Source organism: Alligator mississippiensis, chromosome 2 (genome assembly GCF_030867095.1).
Source record: "Alligator mississippiensis isolate rAllMis1 chromosome 2, rAllMis1, whole genome shotgun sequence".
In the NCBI taxonomy this organism is placed as follows: Eukaryota; Metazoa; Chordata; order Crocodylia; family Alligatoridae; genus Alligator; species Alligator mississippiensis.
The window spans coordinates 273,958,973-273,982,335 of NC_081825.1; the positions used below are offsets into that span (position 1 = coordinate 273,958,973).

Below are 23,363 nucleotides of genomic sequence, written 5' to 3' on the forward strand. Positions count from 1 at the left end.
GGGCCTCCTGCTTCTGCCTGAAAAACTCCTAGGTTGAAGACCTCTCATAGATAATCCATTTTTAAAAGTTGCTGAGTTTTTGTGTTTTGACAAGGCAGCTCCTGAGAGGGAAAGTCATGCAGTGAATGAAGTGAAATTGACTCCATGATGAGAAAAATTAACCCTGTGAGAAACACTATTTTGTCAGTGATGCATGACAGCAATGACAGACCAGTCAAGAAGAGAGGAGAGGGATCTGAAGCTATTACATGGCCACTCAATTGCTGTGTGGGGTAGCTATCAAAGAAATGAAATGAAGGATCTGGGAACAAGCCTGGGATTAATGGGGTCCTCACTCTATACTGTAGCAGACTAAGCTTTACTTTATAAAGCGAAACAATCCAGCTGAATTTTGTAGCCTGTGGAGCTCCTGGAGCAGGATTCAAATCTTGTCTCTTCAGAAAAGCAACCCTGGATTAATGGAAGCTAAAGAGCTGTTGGGCTGGAGTCTCTGCAAAAGGGACACACACAACGAGTATTAAGTGGAAACAACAGAAATGTAATGGGAAAAAAACCCCAAGGCTTGACGGTGGTTTAACTACATCCCATATTAGTTTTATATTTTCTTCTGGTGTCTCCACACCAAACACATGTCGGGGTTAAACACAGCATGTTAGGAGCCATAACAACAGGAGGATTCAGTAGTTTAGTGGGTGAGTGGATTGGAGGCAAGAGATGAGGATGAAACAGGAGCACAGAGTGTACCTGGAAAAGACAGTAAATGGGGCTATTAAAGAGGGTGAAATGGAGGTGCTGGCACATTTCTGTGCTGACAGATATCGAAAGGATTGTAACCAGCTTGTGAATGTTGTTCTGCAGGTCTCACAATCTCAGTGCACTTTGCTTAGTCCTTAGAACACACATGCTTGGGAAATAGATAGAATCTGAAAGCTGCTGCAACCCTAAGGCTGCTGACAGACATCCTATTAAGGGTAACAAGGGACTGATCTGCAGTCCCAGCAATCATGTCTCCTGCTATACCACACATGCACAGCAGGAGACATAACTGTGGGATTAGGGATCATATTACAGTCATGCCCTACTGCCAGTGCAGGGCAAGCTGCTGTAGTAGCAAGTAGCAGCTAGGTGCCTGGTGCTCTCAAGGCTGGGAGTGCCAGTCAGCAGATCAGTGCTGTCAGGCACAGCAGTACATCAGAGCCCTTCAAGACTGATCAGATAATGGGACAGAAAACCCCCATAACACAACTGAGTACCATGAGCATAGGGCTAGCTTAAGTCTCCTGCCCATAGAAGACTCAGAGGATCCTTACTGACACACCTGTCTCTTGGACCTCTGACAGATGTGCAATTAGGCTGCTGACAGATTATCATGATTCTCAGGCTCCTGCTGCACCAGTAAGTAGCAAGCTGGGTGCCTGCTGTGCTCTTGTGGCTGGCAGCACCAAGTCAGCTGCTCGGTGCTCCTACCTGCAGGAGTGCACTGGACATGCATTCAGTTTAAGGCACAACGGGAACCAGCCTCAAAATTAATGCACAAAATTTGTAATAACTTTGTGGCTTATTCCCTGTTTTATCATCCTATTAACTGCAATAATATTACTAAAGTTACTATTTAAGACATGATTAACTGGTGAATCATGTCTTAAGTGTAATGTCTGCCAGGGGTTTTAGCTTTCTAGTTCTATGTATTTGGGGCCAAGGTCTCTGGGCAGCTATGGAAAAAACATTGGTTGTACAGTACTTTAAGCACATAATGAGCTCTGTAGAGTCACTTCGGCTAAGGACAGACATTACACACAAACCGGTTTAAGTGATCAGAAACTGTAGCAGAACAAATGTTCAGTGCGCAAAAAACAGTTTGAAAATGGCTGAAACAGGTTTGAGATAAACCTGGTTGAATGTAGTATGAGACTTAACTGATTTGTGTCAAACCAGTTTATGCAATGTCTGTCTCAGGCCTTCCTGGTTTAAATCAAATCAGCGTCCTCCAGCATCCCAGATGCATTGCAGCCCTGGGCAGGGCTCTGCTCTCTGCTCCAGCCCAACAGGCCTGGCCCCACCCCTCTGCTCCCTGGCTGTAGCTCCAGCAGAGAGTGCAGGTACAGTGGGATCTGCCCGGCTATATGAACAACTCTTGATCTCTGCTATGCCTGCTCCTCACCAGGGGCAAGTCTTACCCAAGTCTTACCCACTCACCCCCAGAAAGCTCAGACAAAAATCTGTGCGTCTGCTTAACCACATAGTATTATTGCTGGCATGGCAGTAACATGGCACCAGCCCACTGCTTTTTCAGGATGGGTGGAATGTGTGATCTCTGAATTAGCTGCTAAGGACAGTTAAAAAAAAATATTGAAGGCTGGTGAGAAATATTTAAACTCTTTTCAAATACACTAGAGGTGCCAGTAAGAGACATTTCAGCGAGACAGCTAGGAATACCCTGTGTAACCATGTACGAGGAATTCTGAACTCTTCCAAAGAGACATGGAGTAGAAAAGCCGAGCACTTAATGAAGATACCAATTTACACACAAGATGCTGTTGGAAAGACTTATTCACTAGTTTACATGTAAAAGTTATGACCTAGGGCAAGTATTCAGCTAGTTATTTTCTTGTCTTAACTATTATTCCCATTAAATAATTAAATGGAGTATTGCGTATGGAGGATAGAACAACAAGCTCTCCAATTTTTAATACTTAATTATCGTGAACATCTTGGAAGTTGACCAAGTTACAGACCTTTTCACATTTTATACTGATCCAGATGAACTCTGCAAGTGTTCACTGGGGATAGAAGGGAAAGAATACAAGAGGGGTTACGTTTTAAAAAACAAACTAAAAATCTAGGCAATAACTCAGGTTGTGAAAAAGAGGTGGGAGTTTCTGTTTTCTGTTACATGACCTTGCTGCAATAAATAGGGCTCAGTGGAAAAGACAGGCAGGGATTCCATTTAAAAATCATTTTATTATTAACATAATCTTCCCATTTAACCAAGTGTGGGTCATGTATAAGGAATGTCAGTAGATATTCCATATGAAGCTTCTTTTTACATATTTCCATCGATAAATAAACTCTGAATTCACATAAAAAAGTTAAACTTAAATAACTAATATTTTCTCCTTCGAAACAGGCATACATTGGTAAAATATAAATATTCTTGTCTTCATTCTTTGTTCTAAATAAAGATAACAATTAGCCACACATCACAGTTATTAACAACTAAAAACAGGAACTCAAACGATTTTCTGGCCTGGACCAAAATAGAGATGGAAAACAGAAAATTCACATTTTGACTTTGGGCCAAGAGAGGTTGAGGAGGAGGAGGAGGAGAGAACAAGTTTCCATAACAGGCTTGTTAAAAATAGGCTGCTCTGCCACTGAATTTTAACTTGAAAATATCATTTTACATTTGGTGGTTGGTTCTGTTATAGTTTTATGTAACACTCAGATGTCACTTAACAAAATATGGCACGTTATCCAGTTGAACAATAAGCAGGTTTCAGAACTACCGTGGGGCAAAAATGTAAGTGATACAAGCAATTTGCTTTTGGTTAGTCGTTTTTTCCTTCATTCTAAATTAATATAGCACATCACTTCACTGTTCCATCAGTTTCCCCACAGCAATAATCAGAGCGGGGAGTTCGTTACCTGAAGTTTTTCAAACCAACCTGCATTATCAGACATATCAGTATGTCGTGTTTCCTCACCCCCAAGTCCAGAAGCTGAACCATGATGAACTGGCATTGAGATGATCTTCTCTTAGAGAACTCTGGGAATGATGGTAAAAGGGACTATGGGGCTGCTGGCTTCAAGCTCCAGTGCTGTCAGGAAGCACTCAGTTGCAGCATCGTCATTGCCCTGAGCTTGCAGAACCTCCCCGAGACCGTTCCAAACCTCATGGGCTGTAGAATTCACTTGCACAGCATCTCTGAGAATCTTCTCTGCCAAACTGTAGCGTCCTACCTGATGAAGTATCAGAGCCTGTCACAAAACAAAGAGCAAACAGGGCTGAAAACTTAGGTTGACTATAAATGAAAACCTGGTAGTTCGATCACAATCCTTTGTAGATATTGGTCTTTCATAAAACTTCAAAAGGAGATGAACAGCTGTCATTGAGAAAAAAGGTGCCTCCCAAGACTTACGCTAAAGAGGCAGCCCATGCTCTTCACAAATAGGGCTAGATCCAGTAAGTGACTGAGAGGCTGGATGCTGCAACGTTCATCTTTGAGCCCCAGACCCAGAAAGAAATCCAAAATCCAGAGTTAAGCATGCCGGCACCGTATGTAGCACACGGAAAGTTTGGCACCTCAGAAGAGCAGTCCAGGAAACCGTAAGAAGCCATTTAAAGGAAGACAACAGGAAATGCCAAGCACTGAAGTGGGTCAACTGCTGCTCACCCCCAGAGCTCAGGTGTCTGACCCAAAATGGCAGGGCAATGGTTCCCCCTGCTCCACATCCAGAGCCCTGGAGCTGTTCCTGCATGTAGATGCAATATCTGTTCTTTGAAAGAACTGAGTGGGGCTCACTATTTTCTTTTTAAAACATAGCCTTGCCAGTTGCTTGCCTCCTATATCATAGCATAGAGAGAGAGAGACAGCTTTTGGCCACACACTGGGAGACCCTGGGTTCTAGGCCCTCTTCAGCCTGAGGGGACTCAAATCCACAGCTTTGAACCCCTGGCACGACCAGCCCGCTTTCATTCCAGGGCTCAACTTCAACAGGGGGGTGGAGAGTGCCCTGGTACAGCCTAACCTGTAAGCCTAGCAGAGGGGACACTCTCTTGGGAGACGGATGTAAGCGCTGAACCCCTCAAGCTGAGGAAATAACAAGTTTTCCACTTCCATTTCCTGGGTGAGTGCTCTAACCACTAGCTACAGTAGAAGACGTGGGTACCATCACCAACTGTATTTAAAAAAAATCAAGTTGCCACAACTACATTCTCCAAGAGGCCCTGTGCTGTTGGTGCACGTTAGGTGAGCCCGGAGCACGCGTGTCAGACCCAGCCTCTCAACCTTTCATTTCCGTGAAGCTACGGTAATTATATTGGTGTATATGGTTTATTGTAGAACTACAAAACCAAGTGCTCTGGGTGTCCTCACATCCAAAGACACCGGGGCTGGAGTGCAACAGACACTTTTCAACCGGGGGTAATGGGGCTGCTCCCTGGCTCCTCCAGCCCCCAGGGGAGCCTGTCAACTGAACAGGCTCACTGACAGACTTGAGCCTGGCTGCTGGACCGCCTGAGAGCTGGCTGGAGCTGCCCACGAGCCTTTTAAAGTTCCTGTGATGCTGGCAGCCCTGCCATGCTTACTGCCAGGCAGCGAGAGTGATGGGTCCAAGTGAGTCTCCTGCACTGACAGGGATTGATCAGAGTCTCTGTTTCACCAGCCCCTGCCCCAGTCACTTAAACAGAGGTAAGAGTGAGGAGATCCCTGAAAGGGGCGACAGGAACTGATTGCAGTGGGGAGCACAGACCCCCCAGCCAGGGCTATTTCTAGTGTGGAAGGCAGCTCTGCATCCTGGGTTTGCAGGGCGAGCTGTCAGGGTGCCAGCTGCTCTCGCAGGGCACTGCAGGAAAGAATGGCGTCTAAGAAGTAGCCAGACATTAAAAATATCCCAACATGTTGTGGACCCACCATTTTTGTGGTGGATTGGCCATTTCTATCACAGGAGAAATTCCTTTGATGTCTGATATTACTGTATTTGTTGCAGGAAGCTCGTGTACATTGCAGCACAAACAAGGCCTTGGACACTGCTCCACAAATATTTTGGATCTGGGTTGGAGCTAAATGCTGTTCTGCTCAGGCTGGAGTAGTTCTAGGCATGTGCTGAAGCTGAATTGTTGACATCATAGATTCACAGATGCTAGGGTCAGAAGGGACCTCAACAGATCAAGTCTGACCACCTGCCCTGGGCAGGAAAGAGTGCTGCAGTCAGATGACCCCAGCCAGATGCCTATCCAGCCTTCTCTTAAAGACCCCCAAGGTAGGGGAGAGCACCACCTCCCTTGGAAGCCCATTTCAGATTCTGGCCACCCTTACTGTGAAGAAGTTGTTCCTGATGTCTAGCCTAAAACTACTCTCTGTCACTTTGTGACCATTGTTCCTTGTTACCCCAAGAGGCATCCAGGTGAACAGAGCATCTCCAGTCTCTTGCTGTGTCCCCCTAATGAATTTGTAGGCAGCCACAAGATCCCCTCTCAGCCTTTTCTTGCAGAGGTTGAAGAGATCCAGGTCCCTTAGTATCTCCTCATAGGGTTTGGTCTGCAAACCCTTAACCGTATGAGTGGCCCTCCTCTGGACCCTCTCAAGATTATCCACATCCTTCTTAGCGTAGGGTGCCCAAAACTGGATGCAGTACTCCAACTGCTGTCTGACCAATCAGGAAGATTTAAAAAAGAAACAGTTGCCTCTGAGGTTAGGTAGTCATTGACCAGGGGGTATTTTGCTTCCCAGTTCTGGACTTAAGCACCTAAACCAGGCCTGAGGCAGACTTTAGAAGCTGAAGGATTTTTTTTTTTTTTTTTTAATCTCGCTCCTGATTTCTCACCTTCACGGAACGTAGTTGCACAGAATCTTTGCACTGTTCAACTATTTAACTATCCATCATGAATCCCTGCAGTCTGAATTACTTTGTTGGCAACTACATTAAATTCTACTGTAAGCACACTATTAAATGTGCTAGATAATACCCTATGAACACTGAAGAATAAATTTATGAAGAAAGCAAAGAGTATAATGTTGGCAATAGGTTAAGTCATAACTGCAATGAGGTCTAATTTCTAATAGCCTAATGGATCTTCTGTCAAAGAACTGCTGCAGATTCACGTTTTTTCAGGTGTCAAGTGATTCAGCACCATCAGAAATGAACAATGCCGTGACTTAACACAATGCAGGCAGTTGTTCGGGAATGGTGGGGTATTTGAAAGTAATTGTGTAACTGGCAGGTAAGACAATCAAATTAATTTAGAAGAAATGGGGCAGGGAGGAGGCTATGGAAGCTGTGGACTAGAGTTTGTTTAGTGTAACCTTTGAGTTTCCTGAAACCAAAGTCAAAGAATAAAGTATACTTGTCTGGTTGACAGACAACTTCCTGAATGTTATTTTATGTTTGCTCAAGGCTGATTCATTAGAAAATTAGCAATTAAACTTTTCATGTTCAAAGAAATCAACCTGATCTTGTACATTTTGCCCTGCAATCAGAAGGGTTACAGACTAAAACAAATTTAATTTATTTAATCTGCCATTACTTTCTAAAAGTATCCATTCATTTTTTAATCTTCCAAGGAAGAACAATACTGATGCAATTTTGATGGATATTTTCTTCTTCTGCTGCTGCTGCTTAATAAAAATGTTAAACATTTAAAAAACGGCTGAAAGATATTGAGGCTAACTGTTTATCCAGAGAACCACTACCACACGGGCAGTAACAAGAACACAGTCTTCTCACAATCCTACCAATGCATGTTTAAAATGGAGGGTATTGCCATGACAGAGGCTAAAATAAAGAGCACAGTCTCCCAGACCTATTCACTTTTGGATCTGTTAGGCTGTAAACAGATATCTTTGACCCAGGACCGAATGCCCCATGGTTTGATTCAAATCAAAAGAGGTGCAGCACAGTCATTCACCCACATCACCCCTCTAAGCTGCACTGCTGCTCCTTTTTCAGTAAGGGTAGGGACAGAAATTACATGTAAACTAGTATAAACAATTGGAAACTGGTTCAAATCTGTAACAACAGAAGTTGAGTGTACATAAACCACTTTCAAAATGGATGAAACTAGTTTAAGATAAACCTGGATGGATATAATATCAGACTTAGCAGATTTAGGTTATATTGGTTTATTGAACTTTTGTCCCAGATCCCCTCCAGATTCAAGTTAACTCACAGTCCCTCAGCATCCCAGGATGCTTTGCTCCTCCCCCCACAAACCATCCCTTATGGGGTGGGCAGATTAGCTTGGCCAAAGCTGTCTGCTCCAGCTGAGCAGGGAGGTGTGCTCTAGCACCCCCAGGCTTCTGGCCTCGGCCACTGCAGGCATGTGGCTGCATTTCTGTGATCAAAAGTGAATGTCTGTTCACTTGCTTATTGGTATCTATGCAGCTGAGACTAACCTACAAAGATTGTATTGATTCACTCTCAGGCTTTTTGACTGTCTGTATTTCGTCTAGGTGGCCAGCAAGAGGATACAGTTTGATAGGCTTGTCCCTGGAATGAACCACTGTAACCACACAGACGTACATCAGGATGTCCCAGGAATAAGTGAGGGTACATTACCCGCATGCTTCAGAGGGACTTGAAGTAGGAGAGTGGACATGTCCATGTGTATGAACCTGGGACAAAAGGCGGCTTTCTACCAAGAGAAACGTGATGTCCACAGCCTCAGCTGAATCTGCCCAGAAGACTTTTGCTTATGGTCCTGTACATTAGCAGAACTGTATGGTATGGGCCCTGTGCAAGCATAATTTTGGGGCCCCAATAAAGTGATACAAAACACATGTGCACACACATGCACACATGTGCATGTACAACAAAAAAACTGAAAGTTCCTGAAGTTTTCTTTAAATTTTAAGTTTCACTATGATCATCAGCCATTTTGGTTCAGGAGTATTATTCTGGAAAGCACCTTCATTATATCAACATAGTGGAACCTCAAAGCAATGACTGATTCTTTTCTTGACAACCAAATGTATTGGACATGCTTTCCTCAAAGTAATGGTACTGATGAGCTCTGAGATAGAAGCTAATTCAGATAACACAGCCCATCTCTTTACACTCTGTCCAAAGAAAGTGTAGACTCTTTCAATCATCCCATTAAAAACATTGTGGGGGGTTTTTTAAGTTCAAACATGGAGCTTCATTACTATCTAGCCTTTCAGTTAAATGATGCCAGTCTCCAACACCTCTGACCCATGTCACATTATATGGGGAAGAATTATCGTTAGGCAAAAGCCAACGTGACTTGCAGAATACATGGTCCAAATTCAGTGAATAACACAGGCATGTAAGGGGCATGATTACTTCAGCCTTTGTTCTCATGGGGCGCGCGCGCGCGCGCGCACACGCGCACACACACACACACACACACACACACACACACACACCACTTAATGCCCATTGGTCTAATTTGACTGTGCATTAACACGGCTGGTAGATTAGTCCAATGGGCATTAAGCATCACCTGAAAAGCTTTAGTCTGTGCTAATGTACTGCAGCGCCAATTACGGTGCATTGTTAGTACCTGTTATTACTATGATGTGCATCTACACATGCAATAATGAATGTGTAGGCGTACCCATAGTGTAATATTATTCTGAAAAATAGTCATTTTGTTTTTCATCCTGTGAAAATGGTTTGTTCGTCCTCATTTACTTAAAACCAAGATGACATTTTTCCCCCCTTCATTTAACATAGGGAAAAAAGCCCCTCATCTTGGATTTAAGTATAAGAGAGGGGCAGGTGGCTGCTGCAGTTCTTACTTCAGCGTTGACCCAGGCTCAGGGCCACAGCCACTGTACCCTGGCTGCTTCTATGCCCCCCCCCCACTCTGCAGCACTGCTCACACCCCACCAGCATTTATCATTTAGCACTGGCCCCATGCTGGTCCAGAGCACATGCTGACTCCAGCCCCTTTCTGCCTGATTGTACTCAGGGCAAGAGCTGCCACTGCTGCTGTGTGGGCACTGGAGGGTAAGCAGCAGTGTAAGCAGGGCAGACAAAAGGGGGAGCAGGCGAGGGGAGGGGTACAGGTGTTATGGGGTACAGGTATTGCAGCAGTGTAGTCAGGCCTCTGATGGCACAGGGATGGAGGGGTGTAGGCAGAGGGGGAGCAGGTGCCAGGGAACAAAGTAGGTTACTTGACTCCTGCATGACTTACCCCCCAACCCATGCCTGACCCCCTACTGCTGTAGTAGTGGGGGAAATTAATTTAAGATGACTGTCTAATAATTAGAATCTATGCATAGAGAATTATAAAAAAATTAATAAAATTTTCCATGCACAGAATTTAATTATCACAGATGGGGGAGGAGGGAGTCATCTTCAATTTGAAGGCATCTTAGATTCTGGTATATACAGTAATAGCACACTGTCAGTATTTCTTTCTGCACCACCACTGAATTTTTTTATATTATTTTGTTGTCTGAGAACTGGTACTAGGTATATTATCACCTTGCACTCCTGAAACTCACAGTCATTAATCTTCTCGTTGCAGTCACAATTATGGATATCAACACACTGAAGAAACATGCTTGTTTTCAGTCATTCTGCAGACAGCTGCAACTCTTGCTTCTTTTCTTTTCATTTTTTCGTGCCACTTACTTTGAGGCAGCACTCTCAGGAATAGCGGTTACAAAATTCCAAAATTTAACAACCTAACCCTATAACAGTTTCATTCATAAAAAGATAATATACACATGAAATTAAGGTTGAGGGATGGATGAAGTCAAACCGAGCGGTGACTTCGAACAAGCTGCCTCCTTATTACATGCATTATGGATCAGACCAACTGAGCTTGCTCTACAAAACGCGTGGATTGCAATTCTGTCCTTGTTAAGAGGGTTAGGCTTTCATATTGGGAGAACACACAAACATCTTAAATCCTGGGATCCCAGGGAAGATTCAGTGAAATGCATTCATCAACAAAACTAGCAAATAGCATTTATCAGCAAACATGGGCAGATCTAAGATTTTGAACTGGGGGTGTGGCAAGAGTGGTAGTGGTGAGGCAGAGACAAAGTGCTTCTCCAGCATCCTGGGCAGAGCAGAAGTTAGGTGAAAGGAGGATACTGTGCTCACTCTAAGAGAAGGTGGGAAACACTTTTACCTGCTGGGTCCCTGGAATCCCTTCATTTTGGCCATTGCTACACTGGCTGGGGGACACCAGCTGCAGCAACCCTGTGGCATAGGTTCCCCCCTCCATTGTGGGGAGGCCAGCCCCAAGACCCCAGCACCTTGGAACAGCCCTGGTGGGAGCTGGGTCCTTTACACCAGAAGGGAGGCCTGCAGGCTCAGGGCTGGGCTGACCCTGCACCACCCTTTGTTGGCTGGAGGCTCATGCCAGGCTGGGCAAAGCCCCAGGCTCCCTGGCTGCTTGGCCCCAGCAGAAGCATAGTCAGCTACTTCTGTGCTCTGGGTGGAAGGGTAAATGAGGAAGTGGGTTGTGCTGTGCTCAGCAAAACAGGAAAGAGCAGGGAGAGGAAGAAACATCCTGGTCCTGATAAGGACTCACCCAGGGGCTGTTGGCTCAAACCACACTGTTTACTGATCCCAGCCAGGATCACACTCCTCACTCCATGTCCCCTTGCTGTTTGGCCAACAGCTGGTGCATTAACCCCCTTACCATTGCTGCCAACCTATATGCAGAACTAATCTGTAAAAACCTCAACTGACAACAGATGTGATAGAGTTAACACGTTGCTGACTCATCAAAAACTCTGTCAAAAGAGTTACCAGACAACTTGCTAGGAAAGTCTCTATTTTAGCAGAAGTATTCAAAACAATTATATAAAAACTGATTTTTGAGCAGCATCTCCAAGTTGACTGGTGTCTCAGTAGCTCCCACAGCCAGCAGTTTACACGTCTCTTCTGATCTACCACCTGCCTGCCAATTTCTGTGTTAAATTATGTGCAAATTATAACATAATACAGCTCAGGTTTTGACAAACTCCCGAGTTTCCTAGCCCTGGACTCTGAAATATTCTGAGTTGCACCTAGCATTAGAATGATACGGCCTTCCAAAAAAATCACTGGAGGAAGGTGCTGTAGACTGCAGGAGGAAGGGGTGGGGGAAACAAAGGCAAGGGAAGGAAGGATCCACCTCTGGCAACAGCATCTTTATGTAGCTTCAGTCCCTAACCACCACCAAATGCATCCATTTTAACCAGTAACATAACAAGGGCAGGGTGAGCAGGGCACTAGCCCTGGGCGTGGACTTAGAGGCCAGTGTGGGCCCCTCCCATCAGAAGTCTTGCCATTGCACACAGAGCCCTGTACAGCCTGGACAGAGGGAACTGCCATGCCCAGCAGTGTATCTGGAGAGAAAGAAGGGGGTGGGGGCAAAATGACACCCCTTCCCCCAGGGGGCTCTGCCACAGGAAACTCAGCATTGTCCCTGGGAATGGGGCAAATCAAGCACAAGGAGAGACCCCTGGGGAGCCTGCACTGCTGCATGTCCCTCAGTGGCAGCAGTTAAGCTCATGCTGCCCCTTAGGTGAGGAGAACCTGGGCAAGTAAGACTTCTCTCCCACGACCATCTCCAGTGGTCAGTATAATTCTGTCGCGCCAGCCCCAGGGGCTGATGTTAGCAGAGTTATCAGGCTGACCCCCCTTCCTCCCCACTATCAAGCTTCCCCGCAATCTGTTTCCAGTAATAGCCCCAACCCAACACTCATTGATGGCAAAATAACCTCCACATTCACTGTCTGAATTGTCTAGGTTTTGCACGTTTAAGATTAGCACAGCTAAACTGGATGCTCAAACACTGGGCTTCTGGCCTTCACCCAGGTAGAAGCAGAGGCACAGAGGACATCTGCCTGACAAGCATCTCCATGTTTCTTACTAAATGACTAAAGACAGGCTCCAGCTTACAAAACACCCCAGCTCTGAGGGCTCAGAAGTGTGCCCAAATAGTGCACATGCCCTGCTTCTCATCATAGCACATTAATCAACACAGTACACAGACAGACCGAAGCCTCTCCATGCCCTGATCAAACCATGGAGTAAAAACTTCTTTCAAAACAAACACTGAGCAAACAGGTGGCTCATACAAGTAATTCTGGGACAGTAACTGTAATCATGGCCACTGCTTTATGTCTACATTGGTAAGTACAAAGTTAATTATGCAGCAGGAGCAAACTCTGTTTCACACTAGTAACACAGCACAGGAATTCTTCACAAGTTGTGCTAAGCTAAGCTGATGTCTTCTTCCTTAGTAGGTTTTTAACTGCTGCTGCAGTCTAAAGGTGGATTTGAGGCCAACAAGGCTTTCCTCCAGCTCAGGGCTGTCTGGCTTCTAAGTGGCCAGGGACCACACACCCTTCAAGCCACACTAGTAGGGGTTGTATCAGCAGGGGTTACGGGCTTGGTGCCACCTTAGTGAGGAGGGGCACATGCCCCCCCAGCAACCAGTCAGTAACCAGGGGAGGGGGAGTCCCCACACGGTCGATCTCACCAACCGGGGAGGGGGGAACCACCCACGGCCAATCAGGGTGACTGGGAAGCGGCCGCGGCACTCCCGGAAGTGGGCAGTGCTTGCAGGGGATGCACCAGTGCTCCCACCTGCCTGTTGCCTAAGCAGGGAGCGTGGCCTGTCAGGGGGTGCACGTGCCTCCCTGTGCACCCCCTACACGTCACCACTGCCACCCACAGCTGCATGGACCCTCACCGGGACGTCCATCCCCAGCTACACTGTGCTGCAGTCCCTGCACTGCATGTAGGGTGCCTCCCCATTGCACCATGTGTCTGGGATGCCCCTATGCCCCCTCCAAGCCCAAGCTCCTTGCTGCACTGCTTCACTCAGGCACATCAGGATGGGCTCTCCCAGCCCTGGAGGCTGCGCTGCTCTCCACTGGTCTGCCCTGTGGGGCAGAGGAGCCTGGAAATCTCAGCTGCTGCTTCACCCAGAGCAATAAGGGGATCGGCTGCCAGGTGGAAGCCTGGTAGCTGCAATTTAAACTCCACATGGGCCACATGCAGGGTGGCAATTGGTTCCGTTTTATCTCAGTTTGTCCTGTTTTTAAGCCCTTTGCCCCCTGTCCATTCCTAAATGAGGAGCAGACTGCAAAAAGTCCTGTTTGGCAGTTCATTGGTGGAAATACATGTCAATCATTTGTCCTCACAATTCTATTGGCTGTGCACAGCCAGGAGAAGCCGGGTTCTTCCAAGCCAGCCAGGGAGGGAGGGAGGTGGCCTTTTTGTGGTGGCCCTGCCCCTTGCTGCTGATTGGCTAAGGGGCCCAGTGGCCCCACCTGTTGCTGCTGATTGGCTGAGGAGGCAGCAGCAGCCTCCCCACACTGCTGACTGGCTGAGGGAACTGATGGGGTCCCCCCCACCCCCAAGGGAATTTCCTGTATTCTGGAAATGGGTCAGTGGCCACCCTAGCCACGTGTGACCTGTGGGCCTTGCTTTCCTGCCAGTAATGTGCTCTCACAGATATTAACTGAATGATCTGAATTTACTTTAAGGCCCCAATCAAGCTTATCTCTAATTTGTTCAAGTTCACTTTCATTTTTTAAGCTGCTTCTCAACACCTTCAGGTTTGGAGAGTGCATTTACAGTACAATGTCTAACAGTAAAGTCCTCAAATGTGGCCTCTAGGCACAACTGCAATGCAGTTCTTAGTCCAGTCTATCCCTATAAACCCTTCTGCAATTTCACAAATGTAGTCCTGACCAACATACTTTATTCAGTCTAAATAAAAACATCCTGAACAACAGCTCAGACAAGACCACAATGAGTGATTTTGTCTTATATTAAGAGGGAACAAAAATAAGGGTAAGACCCTGAGGCAGAATCATTATTTCTTTATTTTGAGAGATGCCTAGGAAACGTAATAGTGCTATTATTAAAAATTAACAAGTATCAGCTTCCTTCTTTCCAGAAATAATGAGGAGTGGGTTTCCAAGTTTTGCAATATGCTTGCTTTTCAGAAGGCTATTTCCTTGGACCTAGAAGAGAAAATATTTAGCAATTCCCCTATTGAGCCCAAACCATTTAAACACTTTGCAAATGTCATTGTGGTTTTGCAGGTTGTGAGAGCAGATTCATAATTGCTGTGACTTGTACCCTTTAAAGAATACTATATCTGCTTATCCTCATCTTAAAACCCATGTAAGGGAAAAACAAAGCATTTTGAACAGATGATAAAATCTATTTTAAAGTAATCAGATTTTTATAGTTTAAATTATTTTTTCGTAAAAAAATATGTTAAACTTTATATTTGAATGACAACCTATGTTAAGTCCTAAATTTATCATAATTTATTATAATTATTTAAGTAAAATAATGCATCAATAAGCCTTTCAGATTGAATGACTAAAGAGTGCTTTTAAAAAAAAATGTATTCTAAATCAGGGTCGGATCGATGCCTAGGTTGAGGTCAATTCATGCTTTATAAATACATTGTAACAAAATGTCCTGCATTAAGTATCTATACTATTTTTAGTACTTGCAGTGAAGCAAATGCTGATATTTGCTGGTACGGTTTTCTAAGCAACCATGCTTCCAGTTTCTGCTGTGCAGAAAAGATTTTTACCTTAATTATTTTTATTTGACTCTGTCATTCAAAATTGAGAAACCAAGTGGGGAAAAGCCCCCTCCCTCCCCAAACCAAACTATTATTTAACAAGGAAATGCGTCGTTCACCATTTTACAATGTAATAAAATGTAAAAATTAAGAAACTGAATTTAGGTTAAGATACATAATTGCTTAAAATAGGCATGTGTAAGTGAAGTATATGCACCTAGTTACCAAACAACACCATATTTAATGCAAAGGCTACATTTGTTTGCAGATATACTTTTTAAGCAAAAAATGAGAGTGAACCTCTAAGAAAATAATTGAAGAGTTCAATCAATCTACCTAGGCTGAATTCTTTTATTTGCCTCTGGCAAATGTGAATCCTGTTAGGTTCTCACTGCAACTACAAAGACTTTAGTGAAAGGTGAAATGATCACAAGTGCATGTCTCCAGAAACTAAGGCTTCATGAGACATCACAACACTTGCCACAAAACCTTGCTGCACCAAGGCCTTCTTCTCTCTTGAATGGCCAAGCTAAGGAGAGCTCTCAGCTTTCCTAGGGATTGACCACTCAATCTGTCTGACCAAGGAGCAGTTCTCAATAGGAGGACTATTTCAGTTCCTTCTGTGTTTGCCTGGTACTATCAGGCATTTATGGACATGCTCCAGGAGTGGGGAGAGGGGCACCTTAATAACAGTGGCTCTGAGAGCTGCTTTAAGTAAAGGACCCATAGCTTTACATGTATCAGTGTCCCTACACTCAAACAGATTTTAGTTAGAGTGCCCCTGCTGCTATTTCTTAGCGCGGAGTTGCTCTGCTGCAGTGTGGTAATTACCACGCTCCAGCAGACTCGATTAATCGAGTCTGCTCTGACACACTATAATTAATGTGTTGGAGCAGCCTGGCTGCATGTGTATAGATGTTCATCATCTGGACCAGTGGCATTTTAAGTCCTGCAAAATTCAAGACAGAGATAAGGATGGAGCAGGAGACACAAGATGAAAAAGGAGTGTCTGTAATGGAAGGAAACATTTTGCATGTCCCAGAAAGTGAGTTCAGAAGTAGAGTAGTCAAGATAGTAGCATTAACTGCTGGTTGTTACTACTGAACTAGAGGCAATACCTTGAGGTAATACCTTGCCAGAGCCTGCTCCAAAGATGCTCTGAACTGCTTCTGAAGGCTGCGGAGAAAGGAACTTCCCACTAGAAAGATAAGGCATGGGTCAAATTGTCTTTTGTACAAGCAAAGTGGCAGAAAAGGATTGGGAAACACCCATCCAGGCAAACTTAAAAAGCTGCAGACCTTAAACTTGGAAAAGACCTTTGAACTACCAAGGTTTGAATTCCATGAGGTAAAACATGAACTCTATTCTACTGTATTTTTAAATGTTGATTTTTCAGTCTCCTAAAAGCATGGTAATAATGGTAATAATTACTCTCTAAAGAGCTTTTGCACTTGTGTAACAAAGACTTTGTTTAGTCATAAATGCAGCTCTTAACGTTTATTTTCCCTTCAAAAACAATAGAATAGTGGGAAAAAATATTTTGTGAAACTCAAAGCAGAATGAATATGTTCCTAAACCAGGAATGGGTAGCAGGCAGCTTGGGCTCTCTTCTCAGCTATGCTACTGCCTTGCCATACGTCATGCTGTGCACCTGTTCTCACATTAAGAAAATGCGCAGAATACCTGCCTAATACATAGGGATGTTCGGCAGAAGGCAGGACAGGGTGGCACCTTGGAGACTAACTCCTTCACAGAGACATAAGCTTTCACAGGCAACATAGGGATGCTGTGGCTGGCAAGGACAGTAAAGCCACAGGATGGAAGGTAATACAGAAGTTCAGAGTGAGCATTATGAAAAATTAAAATAAAAAGACCATAACTAAGTTTAATTAAACCCAAGCCATTAGATTTTTTGCTTCTTTAATATTCCTGATACCTCTCCTTGAAACCTAAAGCTGAGAGACTTGACCAACTGTATTTGCATGCAGAATACCACCACAAAAAAAAATTCTGTCAGAAATATGACAGCTAAGAATTACTGACTATAGCCAGTATCAGTTATAAAACATCACTTAATATGCAACACAGGCATAGCAAATTCATACACACAGTAAATTTAGCATCAGAAAAAAATGCCCTTACCACTGCTTTTTCAGTCTACTTTGCATCTGTTATTAATGTGGCTGCTATTTTCAGGCAAATCTATCAAACTTGAAGGCTACCACAAACTTGTCAGTAGTATATTGTAATTACAAAACAAAGATACATACATCCTGAAAGACAAAAGATTTTTGGTGTTGTTGTCTTGGGAGTGATGTTGTAGCCATGAGGGTCCAGGAAATATGCAAGCAGCAAGGATTTTTGTGGGTGATATCTTTTGTTGGACCAACTGCATGGTTGGGGTACATATCTAGACAAGCTTTTGGATACCTCATACCTTCACCAAAAGCTTGTTTAAATCTATCCCAACTATGCAGATGGTCCAATAAAATATAATCACCCGTGAAAATCTTTGCCTGAAAGATTTTTTGACATCTTTATATTTTTCCTATAATTACCAATCTGATTGTGACATTTGCCATATATTAGGACAGAAACATACATATTTTAAAACTATATTGTGGTCAATATAAGTATTTTGTTCTTCCTTCGCATATTTTACAAACACATGAAAAATAAAACAGTAAGGCATTTCTATGAATTTCCTCCCACCTATGTGTATATTTTTAAATATGTCAGATTAATTTGTAATGAAAGATATATGCCTTCTTCTTTAAAGGAAATATGAAATTATACAGGAAACAATTTATTAATTCTTTCCTTTGGAGACATGCACAAATAAAATGCTTAAACTGTTTTATAATTATGATCAGGTGCCTTGCATAAGTAAGAAATTCTCAGAGGTACACGAGTTTGGAAATGAAGGGTTAAGTAAAAACAATCAGCAATTACACGGGAAACTGGACTTAGATTATTTTGTAGTTACCATCCAAACAACACAATATCCAACTTACTCACCTATATTTAAATTGAACTTTTTCCCTTAAAAATTAAGTAGGATTAAAAGGAGATTTTTTTTTAATCATTTAAGGTATATTTGTTTTGTCATATTTTTATTGCACTCAAAAGGCACAGCCTTATGTGCTTACAGTGGTCTGTCTACTGTGTCAGATCTAAAGCAAGCTCCCAATCCTAGTTTGTTAGTCTCTCACCCTTCCCCAATCCAACTATACCCCCAAGGTATCAAATTGCTTCCCATGCTGCAAAACACTTGTTGCTAGCAGAAAACCTCCTGCTTAGCAACAGATTTTTAAAACGACAACTTTCGCTTTGTTACTTCCTGAACTTTATGCTGCTGGTTTCAAATAATGCATGGTTGCTAGCGCATCTGTGTAATTATAAACACAGTGGAAATGACTGACCCCTTCCAACAAACATGTGCTTACCTTTTAGTTCCTTACTGTTCACAGCTGATAATGAGGAAAGCATTTCAAAATGGAAAGTTGATTTTATTATTGCTGATCATGGGCTCTTACCAAAACCAAAGACTTTTCAGAATTTGTTTTGGTTTTTTTTAAATCAATTTTAAATACCATGTGATACTCTGTCATAATTCACACCTACAGCTGATGTGAATAGTATTCATAGATTCATAGATGTTAGGGTCGGAAGGGACCTCAATAGATTATCGAGTCCGACCCCCTGCATAGGCAGGAAAGAGTGCTGGGTCTAGATGACCCCAGCTAGATGCATATCCAACCTCCTCTTGAAGACCCCTAGGGTACGGGAGAGCACCACCTCCCTTGGGAGCCCGTTCCAGACCTTGGCCAATCGAACTGTGAAGAAGTTCTTCCTAATGTCTTGTCTAAATCTGCTCTCTGCTAGCTTGTGGCCATTATTTCTTGTAACCCCCGGGGGCGCCTTGGTGAACAAAACCTCACTAATTCCCTTCTGTGCCCCCGTGATGAACTTATAGGCAGCCACAAGGTCGCCTCTCAACCTTCTCTTGCGGAGGCTGAAGAGGTCCAGGTGCCCCAGTCTCTCCTCATAGGGCTTGGCCTGCAAGCCCTTAACCATACGAGTGGCCCTTCTCTGGACCCTCTCCAGGTTATCCACATCCCTCTTGAAGTGCGGTGCCCAGAATCGCATGCAGTACTTCAACTGCGGTCTGACCAGCGCCCGATAGAGGGGAAGTATCACCTCTTTGGATCTATTCGTCATGCATCTGCTGATGCACGATAAAGTGCCATTAGCTTTTCTGATGGCTTCGTCACACTGCCGGCTCATGTTCATCCTGGAGCCCACTAGGACTCCAAGATCCCTTTCCACTTCCGTGCCCCCCAGCAGGTCATTTCCTAGGCTGTAGGTGTGCTGGACATTTTTCCTCCCTAGGTGCAGCACTTTGCACTTCTCCTTGTTGAATTGCATTCTGTTGTTTTCTGCCCACTTGTCCAACCTGTCCAGGTCTGCTTGCAGCTGTTCCCTGCCCTCCGGCGTGTCCACTTCTCCCCATAGCTTTGTGTCATCCACAAACTTGAACAGAGTACACTTCACTCCCTGATGTCGCTGATAAAGACATTGAAGAGTATCGGTCCAAGGACCGAGCCCTGCAGGACCCCACTGCCCACACCCTTCCAGGTCAAAACCGACCCACATCCACCACTATTCTCTGGGTGCGACCCTCTAGCCAATTCGCCACCCACCGGACTGTGTAGTCATCCAAGTCACAGCCTCTTAACTTGTTCACCAGTATGGGGTGGGATACCGTATCGAAGGCCTTCCTGAAGTCTAAGTATACAACATCCACCCCTCCTCCTGTGTCCAGGCGTTTCGTAACCTGGTCATAAAAAGAGACTAGATTAGTCAGGCATGATCTGCCTGCTACGAACCCGTGCTGGTTAATTTGTCCTGCCGGGCTCTTGCAAATCTGAGCCTTGATAATTTTTTCAAAGACTTTGCCAAGGGTGGAGGTGAGACTGACTGGCCTATAGTTGCCAGAGTCCTCCTTCCTCCCCTTCTTGAAAATGGGGACCACATTGGCCCTTTTCCAGTCCTCCGGGACTTGGCCTGTGCACCACGAGCGTTCAAATATTCCTGCCAGTGGCTGTGCAATGAATATTAAAGAAAAGAAAACAGTGTCAGGAATTAAGTTGAATATGGTTTGTAATGGTTGAAATGGTTTGCAAGCAAACAAAACCCCTCCTGCTGTGAGAAATAGAACAGTTATTTTAAAGGTGACTTAATTTTAAAATTCCATCTGGAAATTACATTGAGGAAGTCTTTTTTTTTTTTTTTTTTTTTACCTAGGTCGCATTGATTAGCACCATGGGCATGTCTACACATGCAAATAATTTGACTGAATAAACTCTGGCACAGTTCACATTGGAGTTTATGTGCTGTTTCAACATGTGCCTGGGATCACAGCCCATTGAGCTAGGGCAGAGCAGCCCCAGCCGGCAGGGGGCCCGGGGCTTAGCCTGCCAGTACAGGGCTGCTCCAACCTGGCTCAACATGCTGTGGAGGGGCCGGCTGGGACACGAGGATGCTACGGTGCAAGGCTAGCCAACAGGCAGTGGCTGCACTGAAGCACCCTTGTGGCCCAGCAAGCCCTGTCAGCATCTACATGTGTGTTGCAGTACACTTAAATACCGCCACCATAGGGTAGTACTGAAGTTGGCCAGTACTAATCTGTGGTGGAGGTAGTTTACCGTGGCCCAATAGGGCTGCACATGTAGACATTCATGTTTTAAGTCTCACGTAGTAACACCCACTTTGCTACTGCCTATGGCCAGATCACTAAATCTGATGCTACTGGGCAGAGTTAAGGTCAGGTGGGGGCCACACCTATGTTTAGTCTTGGAGCATGTGCCATCTGTTGCAGATCCTTTTCATTTCCTCTCGATTGTTATTCCACAAGGGAGCAGTACAGACCACGTGACCTGTGGTGGGTTTTTTCCCCGGTTTTTTTTTTTTTTTTTTTTTTAGTTGTTGCCTTTTTACTACTTTTTTTTGCAGCATAAAAGTAGTTGTTCTTCTTCCACCCAAGTGGCTAATGCAGGCCACGTCTCATGGTAACCCTTCAAGCACAGATGGAAATAAAGCCTATGGTAGATGACGCTGCCTCTACATAGCATGCCTGGTAAATTCTTTTCTGGCTTATACCATCTCTCAAATTATCTCCCTTTTTGAAGAAAGGCTGCAGGAGGACTTGACTTTGCCCATCTCTATTTCACTGTATTTCACACAGACATGGCAGGTTGCCTTATTTACTGTTTAAGATGCAGCACAAGAGCTGTCATAACTAATTTTAGTGACAAGGTCACGTGCAGTTAATTTGGCCAAGTACAGATTTCTACTACAAGTCCCCACACACAGATTGTTTCCTTAAACATCTGACAGAGCAGCAAACAGCCTTTGTAAGCAACCGGAAGGTTTCAGAACAGTTGGCAGAAGGACGACTGTACCACAGTATTTTCCTGCTGAGGCCCCTGGAGACTTGACAGCTTTGCTATTGTTTTCGCTCACTTTCAGGCAATGAATGAAGAGGTCAAAATAGAGACACACATTGCAGTTATTCAAAGCACAGAACTGATTAGAGAAAAAAACCCACACTGGTAGAAAATGGGACAGAACACAGGAGACCTCAGACCAAGATTATCAAGAACAGGAGTATGAAAACAAGCTCCTAGGTAAGCAGCCTGATTTTAGAAAGCATCGAAAACACTCATCGGGTCCCTCTATGCATCTGAATATCAGACTCCCTATAAAAGGTACCTAAATGTGGGCTCTGAGGCCTAATTTTAAGGCTGCTGTTTTTCAAAAAACCTCTAGCTCAATCAAAATTCTTGCTTATTTGCACTGAAAACAGACTGAATTTCCTAATGTTTCTCATCAAATTTGATAGAGTTGAAGAAAAAATAGTGAAAGATGCTAAGTAAGACTGATAGGGAAAGAAAAGTGCAAAACAGTTTTAGATTCCTGTTGCCTAAGATCATTCTCCCCAAAGTCCACCTCACTATGGAAGTGTCAAAAAATAATGTCAAATAGTGTCAAAACGCTGGCTTGCATCCATAGATGCTTCTCAAGCAAATCCCGGGACGTCATTCTCCCCGTGTACTCGGCCTTAGTGAGGCCGCAGCTGGAGTACTGTGTCCAGTTTTGGGCTCCACAATTCAAAAAGGATGTGGAGAAGCTTGAGAGAGTCCAGAGAAGAGCCACGCGCATGATCAGAGGTCAGGGAAGCAGACCCTACGATGACAGGCTGAGAGCCCTGGGGCTCTTTAGCCTGGAAAAGTGCAGGCTCAGGGGTGATCTGATGGCCACCTACAAGTTTATCAGGGGTGACCACCAGTATCTAGGGGAACGTTTGTTCACCAGAGCGCCCCAAGGGATGACGAGGACGAATGGTCACAAACTACTACAAGATCGTTTCAGGCTGGAAATAAGGAAGAATTTCTTTACTGTCCGAGCCCCCAAGGTCTGGAACAGCCTGCCACCGGAGGTTGTTCAAGTGCCTTCATTGAACACCTTCAAGATGAAACTGGATGCTTATCTTGCTGGGATCCTATGACCCCAGCTGACGTCCTGCCCTTTGGGCGGGGGGCTGGACTCGATCTTCCGAGGTCCCTTCCAGCCCTAATGCCTATGAAACCTATGAATAATCCAGTAATTGTGTTCTGATGATGAATACATTTGAACTTACATCAGGCTTTACAGAAACTAACTACTTCTCACACTACACTTGTAAAGTAAGCAAATAACACATTACTCCATTTTCATATATGAAGAAAGAGGGGGGAAAAAAGAGCGAGTGACTTGCTTGAGGACATGCAATGAGTCAGAGGCAAAACCAGGGCTGGAATTCAGGAGTTCGTCCCCTAGGCTTGTGCTGAAGCCATTAGACTAAATCATCCCTGTGGACTTTGCATAATTATGCCGATTCTCCACCATTTGGTTTGCATACTCCAAATGACCAGAAGGCTCTCTCGCAACATATCAGAGCCTATTCTCACCTCTTTAATGTCTGTATTTAAATATATTTACAAATGCTTATGCATTTAACTTTCACAACTTCCACAAAAATTTAGAATTTAGAAAATAGACTTCAGGAAGGCCTTCA

The 23,363-nt window shown here is 44.3% G+C and overlaps 1 protein-coding gene across 2 annotated transcripts in view; it reads right to left on the reverse strand.

The window, feature by feature from the left end:
• Positions 1-2,941: 2,941 nt before the first annotated feature.
• The window catches only part of TTC7B (tetratricopeptide repeat domain 7B), a 266,729-nt gene continuing 246,307 nt past the window's right edge, over positions 2,942-23,363 (reverse strand). For both annotated transcript variants that reach the window (XM_059723173.1, XM_006271821.4), the window contains one exon: positions 2,942-3,978. In XM_059723173.1, the coding sequence (XP_059579156.1) occupies positions 3,757-3,978 (222 nt within the window). In that variant the 3' untranslated portion in view covers positions 2,942-3,756. The remainder of the gene's footprint in view (positions 3,979-23,363) is intronic.